Consider the following 23621-nt stretch of genomic DNA (forward strand, 5'->3'; position numbering starts at 1 on the left):
ATTCTCTGGTAGAATTTCACCGTATTAAATACAGATAGAGATATACTTCTCCCCAGCCCTGTCTAAGACTCCTCCAATAGCCTGAGTCATCCTTCAGGCTAAGACATGTTCCGTGGAAGAATCTAAGAAGTTTCTCAGCCTTGCTTTGAAAAAGCAGGATGACAATATTCGTATTGTGCTGTTCAGTTGTGCAATTCTGCAGCATCCATGCTATCTTTGTCTGAAATGGATTTTTATTTTCAAAGCGATGTTATCTAACAGTTTATATGACAAAGGATTGTGCAACAGTGACACAGAAACAGTATGTACATCGAGTATCTGTGGCTAGGAGCATTTGAAAAATACTATTTTTAATATTTTGGCTTAATTTACAACTTAACTCATTTTTTTTTTTACAGGCTAAAATACAATTGGCAGTACCCCTTTACAAACCAGTAAAACTAAATTAATAAAGAAAGATGCATACATGCTTAAAAATTAATGCTTACAGCTTCTAGTTTTTTAAACAAGATTGCAAGTGACAGTTTGCTTATATTAAAAATAGGCCTGTTGGGTTCTTGTCCTCAAATCTGCCTCTTCAATTTTTACACATTTCCCTGCCCACACTTGCTATTACCTTTTTTTAATAGGTATACCCCCAGTGGCTGGGGGGGCGTGTGAGTGGACGCCGGTCAGGGGGGCTGGATGGCAGCATGTGCGAGCTCCCCACCCCGCGCCCAGGTGGCACTTGTGCAGCCCACAGACGAGCACTGCTGCCCTCGTGCCTTCCCCCCACCCTGGCCCTGCTCCTGGGAGGTAGCGCAGGGTGGTGAGTGGCAGCGCTCCATCCCCATGCGTACCCCCAGGGCCTCCCTGGTTGACAGCCCCTGCTCTAGAGCTTTGCTGCCCTTCTAGTCAAACAAATGCATTCATAAACACTACCTGCACAATGACAGGACCAATGTATTCACACTGTTATTTCATGGGAAAAAGATATATTTTAAACAGTCATTTGTTTTTCCTCAAAGTGCTGTCAGAGGAAGAGAAACGACATTTGCTGTCCCTAATATTCACTTCTTTGTGTATCTCACCTCACTGCATGGAAAAGCTCACACTGCTTTCAATGCAAATCATAAGACCAGTTTAATTAGTTGTGCCACAAATTACTCTGCTCCAAACCTATTTGGACTGTTGGGCCACGTCTGCACGAGTGCAGATGTTTGTTTCCCTGGGGACAAGAATCAGTAGCACATCTTGTGTCGCTGCTTCTTGTCCCTGGGGTATGCCTGTGCCACACACCCTCTAGCATGCGGCAGAATACCCCGTGTGGGGTAGGGGAGGCTGGGGCCAGCAAATGTGCTAGCCCCAGCTGCCTTACCTGGAATCCTGGGGCCCTCAAGGAGCTGCAGCCATGTCACTCCTGCAGCTGGGAACCTAGCCGGCATTCATGGCTCAGGTGGGCCAGGCTCCGGTTTTGGGCAGTATGTGCTGCTGCCACATGTGCCACTCCACTTTTTTTCTATGTAGTTTTTCTTGACCCCGGGATCTCCCAGGGTCAAAAAATACCCATACTGCAAGGTAGGAGTATGGGGAACACCTAAATGTGTGGTGTGTAGTGCTTCAGACAGGTCTGCAGACGTGACCTTGGTGTTCAACTGGGCAAGCAAGAAATGGATTTGCCCCCCTTGCAGTCTCATGAGCAGTGAAGGAGGCTTGGTGAATGCCAGAGTTTTGTCTCCTTGAGATAAAGGATATGCTTGTTGCATGCTACTGTGGCAATTCAGGGCTCTGCTCATGGAAGAATATTCCCAAATCACACTCAGGTAACAAGGAAGACCTCAGCGACATGACAAGTAAACCAGAGGTGAAATGTGAGAGAAGGAAAGACCCCCCCTAAAAGCTACTTGAGCCCTTTTTCTAGTATTAATGGTCTTAACCATGATCCCACTAAGGATGATATGAACCCTACCATTGATTTCAGATTTTGAGTGAGATCAACATGATTATTATATATGGGGAAAATAACATGATGAACTAAAACATCTGGCTTAGCATGAATGTATACCCTAACCCCAGTTTGCCTTACAGGTAGTTGCAATGAGCCACAAAGCACTTCAGAATGAAAGACAGAAACACCACGGGTACAACTCTTCCCTAGTGCAGAGGATAATGCATCTTTGATGGTTAACACTTCAATATTCTATATTAGTCATTAGATTTGTATGACTGCACCATAAAATAGCTTATTAACTTTAATACAGTAAATCCAGGAATCCAGGGACTTGCTGAATTCTCTAGGATTCTTCTGTTTAGTCAGGTTTGCTGATGCCTGTATGATGAGAAAGAAAACAAAGAGCTGTCAGGAGTATTCACTTCAAATTAAATCTCGTTAGCTCCCTGATGCCACAGTTTGGATGCGTCTTATTTAGTATTTCAAGTACAAATAGATGCTAGCTGGTCTGTACTGAAGACCAAAAATAGGGCTTTGTCTGTTTGTTCACATTTTGAGTTGATCCATATAAATCTCATTCGAACACTACCAAAGAAGTAATTTTAGTTCCCTAGCAGGAGCAGTGTGCAGAGAATGTGAAAGCATTCTGCCATTTGGAGATAGCAGAGATGAATGAGCAGCAGTGGTCTGTACTACAGGACTTCCAAAACAAGTTAGACATTGCAACTCTTTGGGCTCAGAGAGACAGGAAATGTATTTAGAAATATGGATGTTCCTACCTGTTGGTCTGAATCTCTGAATCAGCGGAATAAAGCCCTCAAGGACTCTGCGGATTCTGTGCACTGATTAAAAACAAAACATGAGAAGTGGGGTTAGGAACTGCAAGAACTGAGCATGGAAGCGCACTAGAACGAGCAAGTCATGAACATTTTCTTCGTGGTTCTGAAAACTGCTGGGTGCGTGAATATGAGCCACAGAAAGGCTCATATTCACGCACTACTCTGATGCATTGGAATACTTCTACTACTCTGGTGCATTGGAAAACCATAACTTTCTATCAGCTGCACTCTTCCCCAGTGAGGTCCCTGAGGATCTCCAACTTTATTTCCTGTAGCAACGTTCTTAAATCTATTGAGCAACATCAATCGCCCTTCATCTCAATAGGAGCTGAGGTTCCTAGACACTTACCTGAATTGAGCCAGGACCAATACTGCCTAGGAGTTAAGTTTCCATGACAGAAATATTTAACCTTTGCAGGAGAATAAGGATTTCTGTGTCCTCAGAGAACTTGTGATTGGTAAGGAAAGAAAATGAGTCAACAATTTTCTTGAACTCTCAGAAGCCAGGGTGACAGTAAAAGTGTTATGAAATGCTGAAATACTGCAGGAGAAGACTATATTTTATATAATTTCAGCCAACAGCATTTTTCTAAATCTGTTAAGTGACCATTTAAAACTCTTGAATGTCCCAGGTGCTTTATATAAAACTGCCAGTTTTAAGTGCTGTTAAACATGCTTACCCAGACCAAAGTAAATCCCTGTGGTTTCTAGGGAAGCAAAGGTGATTAAACCAATACCAAGAGAAATGATCCAGTCTAAAAAAAAATAAAATAAATAAGTATTTGTTTTTGTTCTATCTTCCAACATTCAACAGTTTGTCCTTCTGCTAAAATCCTGTCTCACCTTTGTAGTGGTAATAGCAAACCAGTAAGGCTCCAAAGGCAAAGCAAAGAATGACAAAATGAAAGAATTCATCTGAGAGAGAGAGAGAAAGGACATTAAAACATTTCATTACAATGATAACCCTTGATCATACAGCACTCATCAAAACAGATCATTTACTCTTCTGTATCACAAACACACACACACACACCCACGAACAACTTGGCTGGTAAGCATATGTGTAACTAAACTCTTGAGTGGCCTGATTTAACTTCAAAGAGATTCATCACGTTTAAAGTTGCACGCATACTTAAGCACCTTGTTGAAGTGCAGCCAAAGACCTTATACCACATTTATCTTTGGCCCAACATTGTCTTGGTTTGGAAGCAGCTAGTTGACAGAGATGTTTCTTACCATCTTTCCGAATGCTCATCCACCACCTGGATCTCTGATCACAGTGATCACTGTGATTCTCATATGCTAATGGAAAAGTGACAAGTGTTATTACAATAGTTACTTGAAAGTGGGAAAGTTTTGAGCATCTTTTCTTCTAATATCTAAAATTAACTTTGCTTTGACAACCAGCACAAAAAATATTTCTGTTACTCACAGGGAAGATCTAACTCTACAGTCCTTCCTTTCAGAAAAATCAGGCCACTGATTGTAGAAAAATGTTAAAAAAACCAAACCCCAAACAAACAAAAAAAACCCCAAACCCCTACTATTATTTTAACTGGTACTGGAGCGTTGCATATAGCTATAGTGCATATAGGAATTAACAAAAACATAGTTTCCTTTAAAACAGAATTTCTCTGGCCTTCAACACTGTACTCACAACACCTCAAATTTAAAAGTAGTAGTCTCTGAACTGTACTGGAGAGACAGGATATCAAGCCAGGATGCTTAAGCTAATAAGGCATTTCAAATGAGCCTTAAGGATGAAATAAGCTTTCCAGGGCCACAGCTACTATCATGGAATAAAAAGCATTACTCATTATTAGACAAGGTTCCTTGGGTGAATTTGATATCTTTTATTAGACAAACCCAAATGGTTGGAGAATAGTTATTAAGCAAGCTTTCGAGTTCAAAAACCCTTCGTCAGGCTAAGGAAGCTGCAGCAGTTGGTGCGTGCTCTTCCTGGATGGAATGAAAAGTAAAGAAGCCAGGGGCTGGGCTGGGGAGTCAGTTGCCAGGCAGATTATAATGCATCAAAAACCCAATGTCTATGTTTAGTCCCTGATCTATAGCATCCAGGAGGTTGATGAAATGAAGCTCATAGGCTCGTCTCTGGGAAGTGTTGTGTAAGTTTCCGTTGAGGATCAGGACTGAGAGATTGGAGAGAGAGTGGCCCTCCTGTGAGAAATGTGCCTCCACTAGTAATTGGGTATTTCTGTCTTTGATGGATTTCCGGTGCACGTTCATTCTGGTGCACAGTTGTTGCTTGGTCTCTCCTACGTATTTTCCATCAGGGCATTTGGTGCATTGGATGAGCTATATTACATTTCTGGAGGTGCAGCTGTAAGATCCTGGGATGCTGATGGCTCTGTTGTGGGGTGTAGTAATAGTGGGGGTGGTGGAGATGTGTTGGCAGGTTTTGTATTTCCTGTCATGGCACGGTCTGGATCCTTTGGTGTGTTCTGGGCTTAAGGAAGTTTGCTTCTGGTGATGAGGTTGGCGAGGTTCAGTGCTTGTTTGAAGGCTAGGATGGGTGGTTTTGGGAAGATCTTTTTAATAATAGGGTCTCTTTCTAGTATGGGTTGCAATTTTTTGAGGATTTTCTGTACAGGTTCAAGGGATGGGTGATATGTCATCACCAGTGGTGTGCGATTTGTGGGGGGGTTTCTTCTGTACTGCAGCAGTTCTTCACGTGGTATCCGGGTGGCTCTTTCAAATGTGTGACCTATCTCTCTGGACAAGTGTCCTTGTTGAGTGAAAGCCTTTTTAAGTTTGGTGAGGTGGCAATCCCGGGTGTTCTCTTGAGTACAGATGTGGTGGTATCTGAGGGCTTGGCTGTATATCACAGCTTTTTTGGTGTGTTTAGGGTGATTGCTGGTTCTGTGCAGATATGTATGTTGGTCTGTGGGTTTCTTGTATACTGTGGTCTGTATTTTACCCTTCTGGATACTGATCGTTGTGTCTAAAAAGGAGATGTTGGTGCTGGAGTATTCTAGAGAAAGTCGGATGGTGGGATGGTGATTGTTGAATTTCTGATGGAACTCAATCAGAGATTGCAGGTTCTCAGTCCAAATGGTGAAGATGTCATCGATGTATCTTAAGTATAGCAAGGGTTAGATGGTGCAGTTCTTGAGGAAGTCTTCTTCCAGGTGGCTCATAAAAAGGTTGGCATACTGTGGGGCCATTTTAGTGCCCATAGCAGTTCCCATCGTCTGGAGGAAGTGTTGATTATTAAAAGTGAAATTGTTGTGTGTAAGGATGAAGTGTATAAGGTCAGTAATATCTTTGGGCCTGTATTCTGAGTTGTAATCTTGTTCCTGTAGATATGTAAGGCAGGCTTGGATGCCATCCTGGTGTGGGATGTTGGTATATAGGCTGGTAACATCCACGGTGGCCAAAAGAGCCACCCGGATACCACGTGAAGAACTGCTGCAGTACAGAAGAAAACCCCCCACAAATCGCACACCGCTGGTTATGACATATCACCCCTCCCTTGAACCTGTACAGAAAATCCTCAAAAAATTGCAACCCATGCTAGAAAGAGACCCTATTCTTAAAAAGATCTTCCCAGAACCACCCATCCTAGCCTTCAAACCAGCACCGAACCTCGCCAACCTCATCACCAGAAGCAAACTTCCTCAAGCCCAGAACACACCAAAAGGATCCAGACCGTGCCAGGACAAGAAATGCAAAACCTGCCAACACGTCTCCACCACCCCCACTATTACTACACCCCACAACAGAGCCATCAGCATCCCAGGATCTTACAGCTGCACCTCCAGAAATGTAATATAGCTCATCCAATGCACCAAACGCCTTCATGGAAAATACGTAGGAGAGACCAAACAACAACTGCGCACCAGAATGAACGCACACCGGAAATCCATCAAAGACAGAAATACCCAATTACCGGTGAGGGCACATTTCACAGGTGGACCACTCTCTCTCCAATCTCTCAGTCCTGATCCTCAAGGGAAACTTACACAACACTTCCCAGAGACGAGCCTATGAGCTCCATTTCATCAACCTCCTGGATACTAGAGATCATGGACTAAACATAGACATTGGGTTTTTGATGCATTATAATCTGCGGGGCAACTGACTCCCCAGCCCAGCCCCTGGCTTTTTTCCTTCTCATTGCATCCAGGAAGAGCACACACCAACTGCTGAAACTTCCTTAGCCTGACGAAGGGTTTTTGAACTTGAAAGCTTGCTTAATAACTGTTCTCCAACCATTGGGTTAGTCTAATAAAAGATATCAAATTCACTCAAGGAACCTTGTCTGCCTATGTCCTTAGACCAACACGGCTACAACCTACATCCTTACTCATTATTATGCTTCTGTGGGCAGGACTAGTTTGCCAAATTCCGATGATTAAGAATTTCTGTATGCCCAAAAGTGAGAGTTATATTTGGGGAGGAATAAAATAAGAACTGATGTAAATCTCTGAGGTTTCATATTTGAAATGCATGCACAGAATTTTAATGAGTCCTGAAAAACCAAAATCAGCTGGAAGAGAGAATTACCTTGCTGCAGTGCCCACCAGAAACATCAGAAAAGGCTGAGAATTTGATCCTATTTCCAGTCACATTTGTAGCTTTTAAGTAGAGGTTTTTTTCCTGTTTATTTGCTTGCTCGCTCGCTCTTGATAAGACCTAAAGCAATGCCCTTGAAATAGACCTCTGGAGCTTGACTCAGAAAGAGCTATAGCTTTGCCATTGCTACTTATCCTGTGAAATTCATTTTATCCATAAAACTAGTAAAATAGAGGGGTAAAATAGAAATTGTGGTTCACCTGGTTTGTGTGAGAACCCTAAATTTCACGTTGGGTCTTAGATTCAGATGAACCACAAAGCATGCTTGAGAAGGAACTGCTATTTTGTTCTGCAGAAAACTTCAGCCCTAGGTTATTTGACTAACTCAGGTGTATGAATTTTTTGGCTTTGTGAAGACTTCATATTTGTGGAGAACTTGGTTTAGGCCAAAATCAGTTATTTGGGTTTTAATATTTAAAGTTTTTCACAATTCTGGTTTGCATAAATGTTCTTGGGATCTCTTTCTGCAGTTTAACACCTTTAACTGAGAAATTAGCTTATGCAGGCTGAACATTTGGCCCTTTAGCAGGTAGGGTGACTATTTTTTCCAAATGGGAAAAAAGGTGGGATACATGCCTGCCTCCTTCCTCCTCCCATAATGCCCATGGCGGCACAGCCAGAGCAGAGCTGAGTGGAGCCTGTGGGGGCGGGGGAGGAATGCAGGCTGCCTGCTCGGGCCTCCCCACCCTGCTGCCCTCCCCCCAGGGAGCCTCCACAGCCCAGCAGGCAGGACCCAGCGTGGGAGGGCAGGGAAACTCTGTCCTGCTGCTGCTGCTGCCAGGAGCCCCACTCTGGCCACATTGCCATGACAAGGCAACCCCTGTCCTGGGTTGGGGTTGGCAGCATGGAGCTGTGCCCCTCGCTGCTGCCAGGCAGGCAGTGGGCACATTGCCATGGCGGAGTGGCTGGCACAGGGCTCCTGGTGGTGGCAGCACTGCACCAAGCCTCTCTGCCCCAACCCGTGCTGGGTCCTGCCCACTGGGCTGTGGAGCCCACATGGGGAAGGTAGCAGGGCGGGGAGCTCTGAACTCTGCTGCGGGCAACTTGCCCCTGTCCTGTGCATAAATTGGGGGGGGTCACATTCCCCCCTGTGCCTCCCTCCCCAGGAACGTAAGCAGTGGCAGGGAGCCAAGCCCTATCCCGCTACCCTGAATGAGCCACTCATAGCTCTGTCCTGCTCCCCAGGTGGCTGCACAGTCCTCCCAGCCCCCATGCACTCTCCTGGCTGGGCAGCAACCCAGCCCCTGCCCCACTCCCTCCTTCACCATGGGGGCCTCAAGCAGCCCCTTGCAGGCTGGAACTCTGCCAGGCTGCAAGGGGAAACCTATTGTTTCCTGCATTTTTCCACAGAGGACAGAAAACCCAGATCCCTGCACAATACTGGAAATCCAGGACAAATACTGTCCCAGAGTCATTCAGCCTGGGACCAGAACTTGAGGTTCACATTTCAGGACTGTCCCGCCCAAGTAGGGAGGGGGGGTCACCCAAGTAGCAGGCTGTTTCCTAAATACAATGGGCCAAAGTCAGCCCTGGTATAACTCCTGAAATCAGATAATTTTACACCATCTGTTCTATCAGGATATTGCATTGCATCTTGGTAGTTTACATTGTTTTTATTCTTTTACTTTTCTGCCCTAAGCTTGTGTTGCACTATTACACTTCCCCACTACAGACAAATAATCACTGATATGTAGTACACCTGAGAGAAAAAGCACATGTACTACAGGGACAAAACAGAGTTGCTCAGTTTGCTTTTTTTATAATTACCATCTGCAACTGCATCTTCTCGTCTAGCAATCTCTGAAAAGGAAGAAAATATGATCATCTGCTCTCTAGTAAGAAACCCACATGTATATTTGCAGTAATTAAAAATAAACCTCCCTTTTGATGACAACTGCTTATTAAACCAAATGATTTCCCATTATCATCAACTGCAGCCAGTGATAAATATCATCTCGCCTACTAAGCCAGAGGGCAACAGATTTGGAATCTACCAAACCAAAAGAGGAAGTAAGGAGAGAAACAGGTCTTTCTGTGTCCTAGGAATTCAGCATTAAACAGGCAGTAGGTAAATGTTGGTTGGGTATAACTGACTGCTGCCATCACTGAGATAGCTGGGTCCAAGTAGATAAAGGACATTATAACTGATCATTAATTGCAAGTAGCAAGATGCAGCACAATACAGAATGGTGAGAGTGTACACACCTCCTAAATTTGCTCACAAGGGGAGCAGCAGTATTTTAGATATTTGACTGAAATGTCAGTGGCCATCAGGTGAACCCTGAGTCAAGCAGAGCGCACTGAAGTAGTTTGCTCTGAAAGCAGCAAAGATGTCGGGAACTGTGCTGAGTGGAGGCATAACGGGGCAGCACCAGCTGATGGCAGTGGCACCCTACCCTCTCAGTTAAGATCTTGGTGCTGAGGGCCATAACAGAGAAGAAAGGGAGCCAACCAAGGATAGAAATGGCATTGCGGGTCTCTACTTTCAGGTGGAGAATCAGGAGGTGTGTCAGGATGTGCCTGTCCCACTCACTCTGCCCTGGCATTGTGCACAGCTTTGTCAACTGTGGATCATGCCCCATTCCTATCCTATCGTATCAAGGCCACAAAACCAGTCCTCTCTCTTTCTGCAGGTGGATGGTCTCTCCGGCTATGGACAGAAGTTGCATATAAACCAGTTTAGATGATCAGAAACAGGTTTAAACCTGTAACAGAACCTAAGTTCAGTGCACATAAACCAGTTTCAAAATGGCTTAAACTGATTTAAGATAAACCTGGTTGAATGAAGTATCAGACTTAACTGATTTGGGTCAAACCGATTTATGAAGCTTCTGTCCCAGACCCCCTCCTGGTTCAGGTTAAATCACAGTATCCCAGCATGCTTTCCAGCCCTGGGCTGAGCTGTCTGCTTCAGCAGAGAAGGGTTGTGGAGAGAAGCAGGAACTCCCCCCCGCCCCCTGCTCCAAATCCTGGGAAGCCACATAGGTGAGTAAGGCAACCTGGCCATTGGAAATACGCAGTCCTTCCTGAAATGGCTGACCGTGACAGAAGCAGTGTGAACAGAGCCCCTAGCAGGTCTGGAAAATGAATTGCTCCCACCTCACGACCAGCTGTGGAGATCAAGCTAATAAAATCTGTGGGGATACCTGGCATCTGCAAGGGCAACAGAAGCTCTTGGTGCAGTTTTTACACTGTACCCCAGGCTAAAGCCTAGTAAAACCCCTAAAAAACCATGGTGTATTTACACTCCATCTGTTCCAAGCATAGGCTGTCAGCCAAACACAAAATTATCTTTCCAGCAGTGTGAGGGGAAAATATGGGAGCATTTACCTGCGTCACTGTAGGGAACAGTCTCTGTTGATGCACCTAGAATATTGAAAGAAGACACACAAGATTCGTATCTCTGTAATAAGGACACATTAGAAAAAAGATTCTGCTATTGGTCACACCCTTACCACCCAAGCACAACTGACAGCAATTGGCATCTGAAGGAAAATTGCCACACAATAATTGAACGTTCTATATGTCCTTGTTATGTACCACACTTGTTTGATGCATCTGTTTGTGGGCACTATGAATGTAAGGAGACTATGCTGCACTTGCTTGGTATTCTTTATTTCCAAAGGAAAGAAAAGGTCTTCAGAATTAAAAAGCAACGCATGGGCCTGATTTATAGCATAGCTGATACTGCGGGCCAGCTCCACGCTCTATAGATAATGCCTCAGATTGATATTGTCAGGATTGCTCAACTGCATTTCAGAAACAACTGTCTCTGCCCAGGCACTGGGCAAGGTACAAACTGCTACCACCAGCCTGAGCTCTAGTGCTGGCTTCTCCCCGGGCTTGGGATGTTTGGAGGTGAAGCTGTTCTCCAGGCTCATCTACGATACTAGCAATTAGTTATGCAAACTTCTCAAAAAGTGGAGAGGAGCATGTACCTATTAATATTGTATGATCTTTGTCTTGTAGAAAATGCCTACCTTCTCTACCGCCCAGGTCTGGCTGACATTTTTCTCTGTCACAGGGTGTGGAAGTGCTCTAGCCTGGCGATCCAAACCTGTCCTACAGGCCCTGCACAACCCTGCAAACCACATTCCCTCCAGCTTGGGGACGTCTGTTTGTACATGTCAGTATATAATCTCCAGGGACCTAGGCAAATTAAATTACTTTTGTTTCTGTCAGGAACAGTATGATTGAGGGGGCTGTGGCCAAACAAAGCACATTAACACTGCTTGAGAAGCCAGGTGTGTGCACCCATGCATCTTGCCACTATCAGCAATATTATTATTTCACACCACCTGCAAGCAACTGGGTTTCCATCTTCTCTGTCTCTAAATCTTCCTGGTCAGCATCTGTGCAAAGAAAATCAGATTCTTAAAGGAAAATCTTTTAGGAACAATAAAAGAAGTAGTTTTGCTTGAGCATAGCGCAACCCTAACCATATGAGTGTGCATCAAGAGAACTAGGCAGCAACTATTGTAAGTAACCAATACCTCACAGCTTTCTTAGAAGGATTGTGGGTAGGAGAAAAATTAGCAATAACTTTCTGACTACAACAGCACTATAGCCAAAGGTAGAGCTCTGATTTTGCATATTGGTTTATAAAGAGCATTACTAGCTATTTTTCTTTTTCACCTGTGAGATACAATTTATGAAGGCCTGGCGCCTATCCACTCAATGAGATTAGTCTCCTATGATTCATAGATTCATAGATGTTAGGGTCGGAAGGGACCTCAATAGATCATCGAGTCCAACCCCCTGAATAGGCAGGAAAGAGTGCTGGGTCTAGATGACCCCAGCTAGATGCCTATCTAATCTCCTCTTGAAGACCCCCAGGGTAGGGGAGAGCACCACCTCCCTTGGGAGCCCATTCCAGACCTTGGCCACTCGAACTGTGAAGAAGTTCTTCCTAATGTCCAATCTAAATCTACTCTCTGCTAGCTTGTGGCCATTATTTCTTGTAACCCCCAGGGCCGCCTTGGTGAGTAAAGCCTCACCAATTCCCTTCTGTGCCCCCATGATGAACTATAGGCAGCCACAAGGTCACCTCTCAGCCTTCTCTTGTGGAGGCTGAAGACATCCAGGTGCCCTAATCTCTCCTCATAGGGCTTGGCCTGCAAGCCCTTAACCATATGTGTGGCCCTTCTCTGGACCCTCTCCAGGTTAGCCACATCTCTCTTGAAGTGCGGCACCCAGAATTGCACGCAGTACTCCAACTGCGGTCTGACCGCCCGATAGAGGGGAAGTATCACCTTGGTTCTGTTCGTCATGCTTCTGCTGATGCACGATAAAGTGCCATTAGCTTTTCTGATAACTTCGTCACACTGACGACTCATGTTCATCTTGGAGTCCACTAGGACTCCAAGATCCCTTTCCGCTTCCGTGCCTCCAAGCAGGTCATTTCCTAGGCAGTATGTATGCTGGACATTTTTCCTCCCTAGGTGCAGCACTTTGCATTTCTCCTTGTTGAATTGCATTCTGTTGTTTTCTGCCCATATGTCCAACCTGTCCAGGTCTGCTTGTAGTTGTTCCCTGCCTTCTGGTTTGTCCGCTTCTCCCCACAGTTTTGTGTCATCTGCAAACTTGGACAGAGTACACTTCACTCCCTTGTCCAAGTCGCTGATGAAGACATTAAAGAGTATCGGTCCAAGGACTGAGCCCTGCAGGACCCCACTGCCCACACCCTTCCAGGTCGATACCGACCCATCCACTACGACTCTCTGGGCACAACCCTCTAACCAATTCGCCACCCACCGGACAGTGTAGTCATCTAAGTCACAGCCTCTTAACTTGTTCACCAGTATGGGGTGGGATACAGTATCAAAGGCCTTCCTAAAGTCTAAGTAAACGAAAAGGAAGTATGGAAAAGGAAGTCTTCGCTTCACATACCACTATCATGTTGAGCATCCTTTTTGTGGTCTTCCTGACTTTCTTTGTGCACAAGTGGTTTGACAGTTGCCACAGCGATGTTTGCTTTATCAGTGACGTCTGCAAATAGGGAAAGAAACAACAGGGCAGTACTAGAGAAGTAGCCACTAGCGCCGTACATTAAGATATTTTATTTAGGGACCCTAGCATGTGTTTCAACCGACACCATGAACCCTTTGAGTGCAAATGAGAAACCTGGGAAAAGTCACTGCTCCGTGTATTGAAAGATGTATTTCTGCCAGGGATGGGCTTAACATATTTTTGAACTTCTTTATTATTTTTTTTAATCTCTAATTTCCTCAAGAGAACCATCCTGAGTGAGTCTTCAATCATAGAAGGCATTTAGGGATTATTTTTTTGGAAGTGATCTGTGCACAGCTGGGAATTTTGTTGGTATTGTTGGTATTTGATTTAAAAATTGGACCAAAATATACATTCCAAACAATTAAAAAGGAATCCTGCCTCCTAGCCTTGGCACATGGCCTAAGGTGTTCTCAGTACAATGCGACCCTATTGCTACCATCCTATGCTGGCCCACTTGTCTTCTGCTACCCGTATAGCAACATGGTGCATGGTATCCATTGCTCTTGCCACTAACTTTGACACCCAAGGTGCAAGCTCCTGTCCTCCTGCTTTTCCTCCTTCCACCACCCCACCCCCACTGCCAAACTCTTAGCTGCTTCCTATGTCCATAGTGCCATTTGGGATCCAGATACCAGATGCTGATTGTTGCTGTTTTGATTTTGCATAGAGCAGGGGTGTCAAAAGTACAGCCCATGGGCCAAATCTGACCTGCAGAGCTGCTCTACCTGGCCCAATGGGCCACCAGAAAGTTGAGGACATGGCCAGGGGAGTGGCTTTCCAAAGAATCCAGGGGCCTTGGGCCCCAATGGACATAGAGATCAGCAGCAACAAGGTGAGTTAGGGCTGATATAGCCCCAGTCACCATCCAGCTGTTTTGCCTGTTGCTGCTGTCATGACCTTACCTCTTCAGCTGCTGGTTCTGCAACCACCCCGTTCTGGAGCTGCTGTCACTGTATGCCTCATGCCAGACCTAGAGCTGTTGCTGCAGTGCAGGACATAAGGCAGTGGCAGCAGCTCCAGCTTTGGCACAGGGCATGCAGTTGCAAATGGATTTTCTATATGCCGTGTGCCAGGGCCAGACTTGCTGCCACTGCTGCATGGCACAGATTGGAGCAGCCACCACCACCGTCACATTATGCCCCAGGCTAGAACCGCCCTGCGTCCTGGGTTGGATCCAGCCCAGAAGGAGCCCTGTGGTCTGGATCTGTCATGGGGCACAAGGTGAGTTTGACACCCCTGGCATAGAGGGTGTCAAACAGAGCTGTCTCAGAGCTCTGCTGAATCACCATAGAACAAGCACACAGGGAGCAGACATAAGTGACAATTTTTGCACAATCTGGCCACAGAAAGAAAGTCTATAGCCATGACCAAACACAGGTGCACAGCTGTAGACCACTTCAGAAATGTTCGAATAGGTAAAAATCTAAAACAGCAAAACAGTACGTCTTCTGTAACTTGTGTCTGTGCTGCCTCCCAGCCTGTCGCCGTTTTCAAAATAGGAGCAGGAAAAGGAAAGGAGTTCAGTTTGGGGGTTTTTCAGCTCCTGCTGGAGGGTGGGCCAGGTGTATTGGAGCTTCCCTGCAGTGGGAGAGGGGGGCCTCCAATACACCCACCCCATCCTCCAGCGCTGACTGGGGAACCCCTAGGATGAGTGCCCTCTGCTCCCTTTCCCCACCTCCCATTCTGAAAACAGTGCCAGCTGGAAAGGAGGAGGAGCCATTAGTAGGGGAAATTGGCTGCAGGCTCGCAGCTAGATTCCCCTCCCCCTGGAACCAACAGTGAACTTCAGTTTGGCCCAGGGAATTGTTGTAACTCAGGACACCTCCTGAAAAGTGATCTCAGTTACAGCAGCGAGTTGCACTTCTGTCTGCGTGCAGAGGCTCTTGTATAAGTATCTTCTGATCATTTAGTAAGGACTAATGATTATTTTCCTTGCATTAAATTTCAAGCAAAAGCCAAATGAAATATTCCTTTACCTTGTGAATCTCTGTCTTCAGACTCCTTGGATGAACGTTCAGCCTTTCTTTTTTGTTGTGAAAGCATGAAACTCTTTTCCAGTCTCTGAAGTAGTTTCAGCTTTTCATCTATTCAAATAGAGAAAATTAGATTTGAAACTGAAATTTGGGGTTTCCTTAACCTTACACCTTTATGTTATTGACAGTGGGGTTCCTACAGTGAAATTAAACCTTAGCCTTCCTGCTGTTTGGTTTTCTAGTGCACGCTCAACAGTGCAAGTAACACAAGCAAAAAGGTGATTAACAACTTAAGTATTCAGAAACTTATAGCCCCAGTTTCAAGAAAATTGTCCAAAGTCCTTTTGGTGAGGAAGCTCAAGGCATCTAAGCATGGCTGCTCCTCACCACACTTCCTACGCCCATGAGAATTTAAATCACCCTGAGGCAATGTCAGACCATATCAGAGAGGTTTTTGCTGGACAGCACAGCTGCTCTCCAACCTCTGGATTAATTTTTTTTCTCTTCTAACTTTGACCTCTCCTTGCTTCTCTCTAACTATGTTAGAGAAGCATCCTCTTGTGGCTGTGAGAATTCTGAAAGCTACGTGAGCTGAATCATCTGCCACTAAGAAATGGTGCACTAAGAACTGGCTGCAAACCTTTGAAAAAATGTTTCCAGAGACAATTTATCTGAGAAGCTTATACATTGATTCTTCATAGGCCCCCAGCAATGGGGAGGTTGTATGTAGGCACTAGTGGATTTACAGACAATTCTGTATGAGTTTAAAACTAGTTTTACATAGAAAGCCTGAGCAAGGCCTACGCAGCCAATTATTACCAATAATTTGTGCTATTTTATTTAATTATGAATGTGATTTACATGCTGCCCCTCCAGCAAAGGTTCTGGGTGGCCTACAGAACAGAACAAAATAACTTGTTAAACAGGAGAATGAGCAAGAGGGCAAAATGACTTAAAAAGCAAATGAAGTATCAAAGTAAAACAGGAAATCCCTAAACAATTTCCCAGCCTAACCCTGCTTGCTAAATGCCTACCTTCACCTTACAGCACTTCTGGAAGATGTCCAGGCTAAGGCTCTAGCAGGCCTCAAGTGGGAGGAAGTTCCACGGCTGAGGAGTGACAGCTGACAACCTTTCTCCATGCATTTTTGCCAAGCAAAGCTTGGTGCATTGATGGTTCATGGAAAAGCGTTGCTCTCAGCTGACCTTAGGGATTATGATGGGGCATAAGGGAGACAGCAGTCATGTAAGCAGGTAGAGCCCAGACTGTTTATGTCTTTGTAGGTTAACACCAGCACCTTGCCCTTTTCCCAGAAAGCTATTGGAAGATGGTGCAGACTTTGGAGGACTGGTGTTATGTGCCCATGGTAACCCAAACCATCAGTAGGAGGGCTGTCATGTTCTACACCAGCTGCCACTTCTGGGTGGTCATCAGAGCAGCCCCTTCAAGCCCAGTGATAGACTACAACCCCTCTATGCCAAGGTCAAACACAGAATAAAGAAGCAGTCCTTCCAAAGCACGAATGACTGGTGCCTTCTGAGACTGGGGGGGTACCATGGTGGCAAGCAGGGACTGCCCATAGCCACCAGCTTCAGTGCGAGCGAAGCATTGGACTGCCTGCAGCTGCTGGTGTCAGCAGTGGGGGAGGAGGGGTGTTGGGTGGGGACCACCTGCAGCCACTGGCGGCAGTGTTGGTGGCAGGGGAGCGGGGGTGGCAAGTGGGGACTGCTTACAGATGCCACTGGCTGCATCAGCAGCAACAGCAGGGTGGATGGCAAGTGGTAACTGCCTGCAGAAGCTGGTGGCAGTTTTGGAGGTGGCCAACCTCAGGGGGGGCACATGCCTCGCTGTGCCTCCCCAACGCATTGCCTATCCTCCAAAGAAAACCCATCCTGCCTTGGAGTGGGATGTAGGTTGACATAGGCCCTTTGCATAAGAGTGGACTTCCAGTAACATGTCTTAATAATCAGGACATCATAAAACCTGAAGCAGCTCAGACAGATCTTTGACTAAGTTCAGACTCCCGTGATGGCATTAATTTTAACAGAGCTGCACTCACCCCAGCTCAGAACCTGTCCCTCATTTCCTGCTAAACCAAAAGGGCAAACAATACTAGTTCTCTGCCTAGAAATGATGTAATATTTCAACAATGTAAGAGCTAATATCAACATAAAGCAAGTATATACATACTAGCCGTTGAACATGTGGATAAGCCTACCAAAACTGCAGCCCTTATGTACAAAACCATAATGACTTGCTCTTGTAGATTCTTTTAAGCAGAGGAAGCCTAGTGCCTGCTGCCCTCACCCGAAGTATTTGGGGAGGGAAGGGGGGTGGGCAGGGGCTGGGACTCAGACATGAAGATCAGTGTCTTCCGGAGTGTCTTTTCCTTGTTAAATTCCCCTTGCTTCACAAGAATTGGGGTGAAGCAGCCTCCACAGCTTAGACAAGAGAAGGACATCCTATTGTTAAAGGAACTCAAGTCAAAATGCTGGTATGAGGAGGGTTGTTTTCAGACTAATCAGACAGACAGTAGGGCCTGAGAGTGATGATTTATATTATCACAGCACTTGGGAGTGAGCCTCAGTCATGGACCAAGACTCCATTGTGTTTTGAACTGGACAAACAACAAGCACAAGATGGCCCCCGCATCCAACAGGATACAATTTAAGTAGCAGGCTCATCATAGGAGTCTTCATCTAGAAACAGCAAGGAAAGGCTAAAGCTGTACAAGATGAACCACTTCTCTTAGCACAGGGGATGGAGCAGTCCCACCCAAAGGTGAAACTTTTTGCTATCTGAGTTCTTCCACATCTCATTACAGACCAGATGAGCTCACATCTCTCCTAAACTTGCCACATTTTGTGGAAACTGCCCGTCTTCCAAGGCAAATGACTGCAATCAAATAAAATGTTCAGATATAAAGATCAGAATTACAAAACTCAAAATTAACTGGTTCATTGTTATATGAAATGCAAGGGGCACAGTGTCACCTAACAGAACATAGCCAACACCTGAGTGTGAAAGCTTGATAAAATGTTTCTAGTAGTTCAGTATGTATCTCTACCCACCACAGGAATTCAGTTTACCATACACTAGATTAAACACAATCTAAATTAAACACGTTCTTTTTGCTACAATTAATCCAATTAGAGGGGGGAAAATTGAGCAGCTGGTGCAAACTAGCGCAGCTCTACTGGCATCACCACCAAGTGAGAATTGTTCCCTAAAAATTGATGCCTTTTCCCCAAAGAAACCCTAAAACAATACTGTCTATATCTGTCTAAAGAGTAGTTATTTAAAAAGCTCCCATCATCATAGTATCTAAGCAACGTGTCTTTACAAGGAATAGCTCTCCTCACCTTAAAGTCACTCACTTCTATTCACTTCCCAGCATATTTCTGGGTTTTGAAATAGACCTCAAGACCTATTGTATCTATAATCATTTTTAACAAAGCAGATCAGTTAATCCATTGTCTACCTGCTATATTTGGTCTTGAAAGAAGGCAGCCAATTAATGCTCACCATTTCCCTTGGAGCTAGGCAACTGTTTGTAGCAAGAGGGATCGTTCACTTTCAGCAGCAGGTAAAGCACAACCATTGCATTAGCTCCTTTTTTTCCTATGGCCTGTAAGGCAGCTGCGCGCTGATCAGAGTCTTTGCTTCTGTTAAGGACCTGAAAGAAAGAAAAGTAAAAATCAAATGGACTGTGTAAAAAAGCCAAGCACTAAGCACCCCACAGTGTCTCTGAGAGAGATATAGAGACACTTTGTTTTAAAAAAGGGGAAACTGAGGCCAAGTGTCCTGTCCAAGATCAAGGTTGGGATTGGAAATCTGAAGGTGCTGGCTTCCATTTTTAATCTATGCTTCTATCACTGAATAATCAAAGGAGCAACTACTATAGCTTACTTCACTAGTATCTAACTTTTATTCTGCTTTATGGTAAATTCCTGGACTGGAGAAATAAAATACAAAGTTCTTAAATGAACCTATGATCACTTTGGTAGCTTACAAGACTACCTTCACCACTCTATTCTAATGGCACCATTAGTGCTTCTTACTAGAGAGAACGCAGTTGAATAGATATGAAAGAGTACAATGGAAGCCGACTTTTTTAAACAGTTAATTTCTTCACACTGTCAACAGTAAACAGAAGAGGCTATGTGTTAAGATGTGTTAATTTCTGTTTAGTACACCCATGGGTGGACCCTCAGGAACTGGAGTGGACAGGTGACTAACTTCCAGAAGAGTTGCTAAGAAAAAATATCATTACAGTACCTCATCAACAGGTGGCAGGAACTATATAATGGCCTGTTTGCAAATGGCTACCCTGATATATTTCTGGACACATGACGTAATACTAGTCTAGGTTTTCCTGTTTTTTTCCAGACTGAAGCAAGCTAGAGCAATGTAGACCTGCAAGTCATAGGTCTTTTCCTTGTTTACTCAGGTGGAAAGCACACATCAAGCTGGTATAATGTGTCAGAGCCCTAACTTAAAAATACCGGCTTGATTATCATTTATCTGAAGGCCCCTTGTATCACTCTGGCAGTGTAGAGTGACCTCAGCATAAATAAGAATTTGCCCCCCTTGTTTTATATTTTCAAAATAGAGTGGGCAAGCATATAGAAAGACATAGTAAGTCATAAAAAAATTAAACAAAACAAACTTTTCTTAGGAATTTACATTGTTTGTTTCTTCAGTACTCAGGATGGAGGGTATAATTGTTCCTAAACATTTTATTAATGATTTCCAGAAGGGCTGGTTTATTTTCTCACATGTTTCAAAGTAATCAGCATCAGAAGTAAAAGCTTTCTGAAAAATGCCTGGAAGAAAAACCAAACATATAATTAATGAAGGCACATACAAGATGATCTTTTAATGAGGAATTACTGGGTACATCTACATGAGACGCTTTACTGCAGAGTTGACTAATTATAGATTTCATAGACATTAGGGATGGAAGGGGCTTCAGAAGATCATCAAGTCCAGCCCCCTGCCCCAGGGGCAGGAAGTCAACTAGGGTCAAAGGATCCCAGCAAAATAAGTGTCCAAACGTTTCTTAAAAGTATCCAGAGTAGGTGCTTGTACGACCTCTGGAGGGAGTCTATTCCAGGCCTTGGAGGCTCGGACAGCCTCACAGTAAAGCATCACTGTCTATGCATGCGCCCCTATTAGGCCAAAGTAAACTAATTAACTCTACTGTAGGATACAGCATTGCCTGGCACAAGTACTATCCTAGGGCGGAGGGCAGGGACACATGTAGACAGTGACCAGGGCTGGGGACATGAGAGTGCTGTAGTGCTGGGGCTGCCTGCCAGCTAGCGTTGTTTTATGGGAGGAAGCTGGGGGACAGCATCTTCCTATCTTATCTGCTTAGATAGGCTCTACCAAGAATGTCTAAGTTCTTCACAATCTTTAATGTATTCACTCTGATTACACCATTTGACAGATCAGCAACTGAGATGTGGAGAGCCTAATGGTTTTTAAAGCTATTTAGGTATAAATAGGCTCTTTAGTGAATGACCAAAAGCACATTAACAGGTGGTGTATCCAACTCAAGAGGCAAATCCCAGCCAATGCCTATCTGCATCTTCAGGCACATAAAAATACTTTTTTTTGTAAATGGCTAGATGGAAGGCCTACAGGTTGGGGAACTGAACACTAGTCTGTAAAGGCCCAGGTTAGTGACCTAACCATGCCATCCTTTCTCTCTCTTAAACTAGAGGCTGTAGCAGAAGTGGGGTAGGGAGCAGGAAGATCATGAATTTGCTAGTTAGGGTGTACTAGGTGACTGCATCAGCCCGCCTAAAGCCTGGAAGGCCCTGAGGTTGGAGTGCTGAAGGAGCAGAGTTTCACAGAGCATGAGCAGTAGGTGTGATTCTGATTTCTAGTTACTGAATGTTTAAATGCTGGGAGGCTCCCTGCTTGTTTGCAAGGAGCTGTGGCTGATGGATGATCCCAGATGGAGATCTCTATAGAAAGAGGGACAATATATTCTTCATGTTGCTCACACAGAACTGGTATCTGAATCTCTTTGTGAATGGAGAGAACAAAGGCGCAGTTCGCATGCTGGGCCTCATGCGGTCTGTCTGCACTGCATAGGTAGCCTGGGTGACTACTTGTGTAGGCTTCCTGAGTGATTGAGTTGTGCTTTATGTAAAAGAGTTGTATGATTGCTCAGAGCTCCATATGAAACTAGAGATATGCCTGTTGAAAGTCTCTGGGTTAGGGTCAGAGGGGAGAACAATAAGGGTGACATTGTGGTGGGTGTCTGCTATAGACCACCAGACCAGAAGGATGTGGTGGGTGAAGCTTCTTTTAACAGCTAGCAGAAGTTTTCTGATCACAGGCCCTGATTCTCATGGGGAACTTCAATCGCACAGACATCTGCTGGGAGGGCAATACAGCAATGCACAGGCAATTCAGGAAGTTTTTGTAGAGTACTGGGGACAACTTCCAGGTGCAAGTGTTAGAGTGGCCAACTAGGAGCTGTGCTCTTGACCTGCTGCTCACAAACAGGGAAGAATTGGCAGGGAATGTAGTAGTGGATGGCAACGTGGGCAGCAGTGACCATGAGAGATTGAGTTCAAGATCCTTAGGAAATGAAGGAAGAAGAGCAGCAAAGACCACCTTGGACTTCAGAAAAGCACATTTTGACTCACTCAGGGAACTGATGGACAGGATCCCCTAAAAAGACAGTCTGAGGGGAAAAGGAATCTAGGAAAACTGGTTGTATTTTAAAGAAACCTTGCAAGGGCACAGGAACAAACCATCCACATGTGCAGGTAGATTATCAAGTATGGCAGAAGACCAGCTTAGCTTAGCAGGAAACTCTTCTGTGAGCTAAAACACAACAGGGAAGCTTACAAGAAGTAGAACCTGGACAAACAATTAGGGAGAAGTGTAAGAGTATTGCTTGGGCATGCAGGGATGAAATGGGAAAGGTCAAAGCAAAATTGGAGTTGCAGCCAGCAAGAGACATGAAAGGTAACAAGAAGGGTTTCTATAAGTATGTCAGCAACAAAAGGAAGATCAGGAAAAGTGTGGGTCCCTTACTGAATAGGGGAGACAACCTAGTGACAGATAATATGGAAAGGACTGAAGTACTCAATTCCTTTTTCACCTCAGTCGTCACAAGCAAGGTTAGCTCCCAGGCTACTTCTCTTGGTACCCCAGTTTGGAGAGGAGGTGAGCAGCCAATAGAGGCAAAAGAAGAATTTAGGGACTATTTAGGAAAGCTGGATGTGTATAAGTCCATGGGGACGGATGTTATGCACCCAAGGGTGCTGGCCGATGTGATTGTAGAGCTGCTGGCCATTGTCTTTGAAAACTTGTGAGAATTGGGAGAGGTCTTGGATGATTGGAAAAGGGCAAATATAGGGTTCGTCTTTAAGAAAGGGAAGAAGGAGCATCCGGGGAACTACAGACCAGTCAGCCTCATCCACGTCTGAAAAAATCATGGAGCAGGTCCTCAAGGAATCTATTTCTAAGCACTTGGAGGAGAAGAAGACGATTAGGAACAGTCAGCATGGATTCACCAAGGGCAAGTCATGCCTGACCAACCTGATTGCCTTCTATGATGAGATGACTGGCTTTGTGTGTGCAGGAAGAGCAGTGGACATGATATGCCTTGACTTTAGCAAGGGTTTTGATACAGCCTCCCACAAGCAAGCTAAGAAAGTACGGGTTGGATGAGTAGACTGTAAGAAGGATTGAAAACTATCTGGATCATCAGGCTCAGAGGGTAGTAATCATTGACTCAGTGTCTAGTGGGCAGCCAGTATCAAGTGGAGTGCATAAGGGATCAGTCTTGGGACTGGTTTTGTTCAATATCTTCATCAACAACCTGGAAGATGAGATGGAGTGCACCCTCAGCAAATTTGCAGATGGCATTGAGCTGGGGGGAGTAGTAGATACGTTGGAGGGTAGGGCACTAGAATTCAGAGAGACCTCAACAAATTGCAGGAACTGACTAAAAAAAAATATCGTGAGGCTCAGTAAGGAGAAATGCAAAGTCCTGCACTTAAGATGGAACAATCCCATACGCTGATACAAGCTGGGGACTGACTGGCTAAGCAGCAGCTCTGCAGAAAAAGACTTAGGGGTTGCAGTGGACAATAAGCTGAATGTGAGCCAACATTGTGTCCTTGTTGCGAAGAAAGCTAATGGTATGCTGGGCTGCATTAGTAGAAGCATTGCCAGCAGATTGAGGGAAGTGATAATTCCCCTCTATTCAGCACTGGTGAAGCTACATCTAGAGTACTGTGTCGT

The 23621-nt window shown here is 44.9% G+C and overlaps 1 protein-coding gene across 4 annotated transcripts in view; it reads right to left on the bottom strand.

Moving 5' to 3' along the window:
• Window positions 1-333: 333 nt before the first annotated feature.
• Window positions 334-23621, bottom strand: part of TMEM40 (transmembrane protein 40) — a 34142-nt gene continuing 10854 nt past the window's right edge. For 3 of the 4 annotated variants that reach the window (XM_014596546.3, XM_019495444.2, XM_014596545.3), the window contains 12 exons: window positions 20034-20173; window positions 18873-19023; window positions 15351-15458; window positions 13252-13350; window positions 11661-11714; window positions 10693-10728; window positions 9130-9162; window positions 4006-4071; window positions 3613-3684; window positions 3450-3524; window positions 2710-2772; window positions 334-2308 (listed from right to left, as the gene is read on the bottom strand). In XM_014596546.3, the coding sequence (XP_014452032.1) occupies window positions 2289-2308; window positions 2710-2772; window positions 3450-3524; window positions 3613-3684; window positions 4006-4071; window positions 9130-9162; window positions 10693-10728; window positions 11661-11714; window positions 13252-13350; window positions 15351-15458; window positions 18873-19023; window positions 20034-20173 (917 nt within the window). In that variant the 3' untranslated portion in view covers window positions 334-2288. The remainder of the gene's footprint in view (window positions 2309-2709; window positions 2773-3449; window positions 3525-3612; window positions 3685-4005; window positions 4072-9129; window positions 9163-10692; window positions 10729-11660; window positions 11715-13251; window positions 13351-15350; window positions 15459-18872; window positions 19024-20033; window positions 20174-23621) is intronic. The other variant, XM_019495445.2, reaches the window with a different exon arrangement.

Source organism: Alligator mississippiensis, chromosome 12, assembly GCF_030867095.1.
Source record: "Alligator mississippiensis isolate rAllMis1 chromosome 12, rAllMis1, whole genome shotgun sequence".
NCBI classification, from domain to species: Eukaryota; Metazoa; Chordata; order Crocodylia; family Alligatoridae; genus Alligator; species Alligator mississippiensis.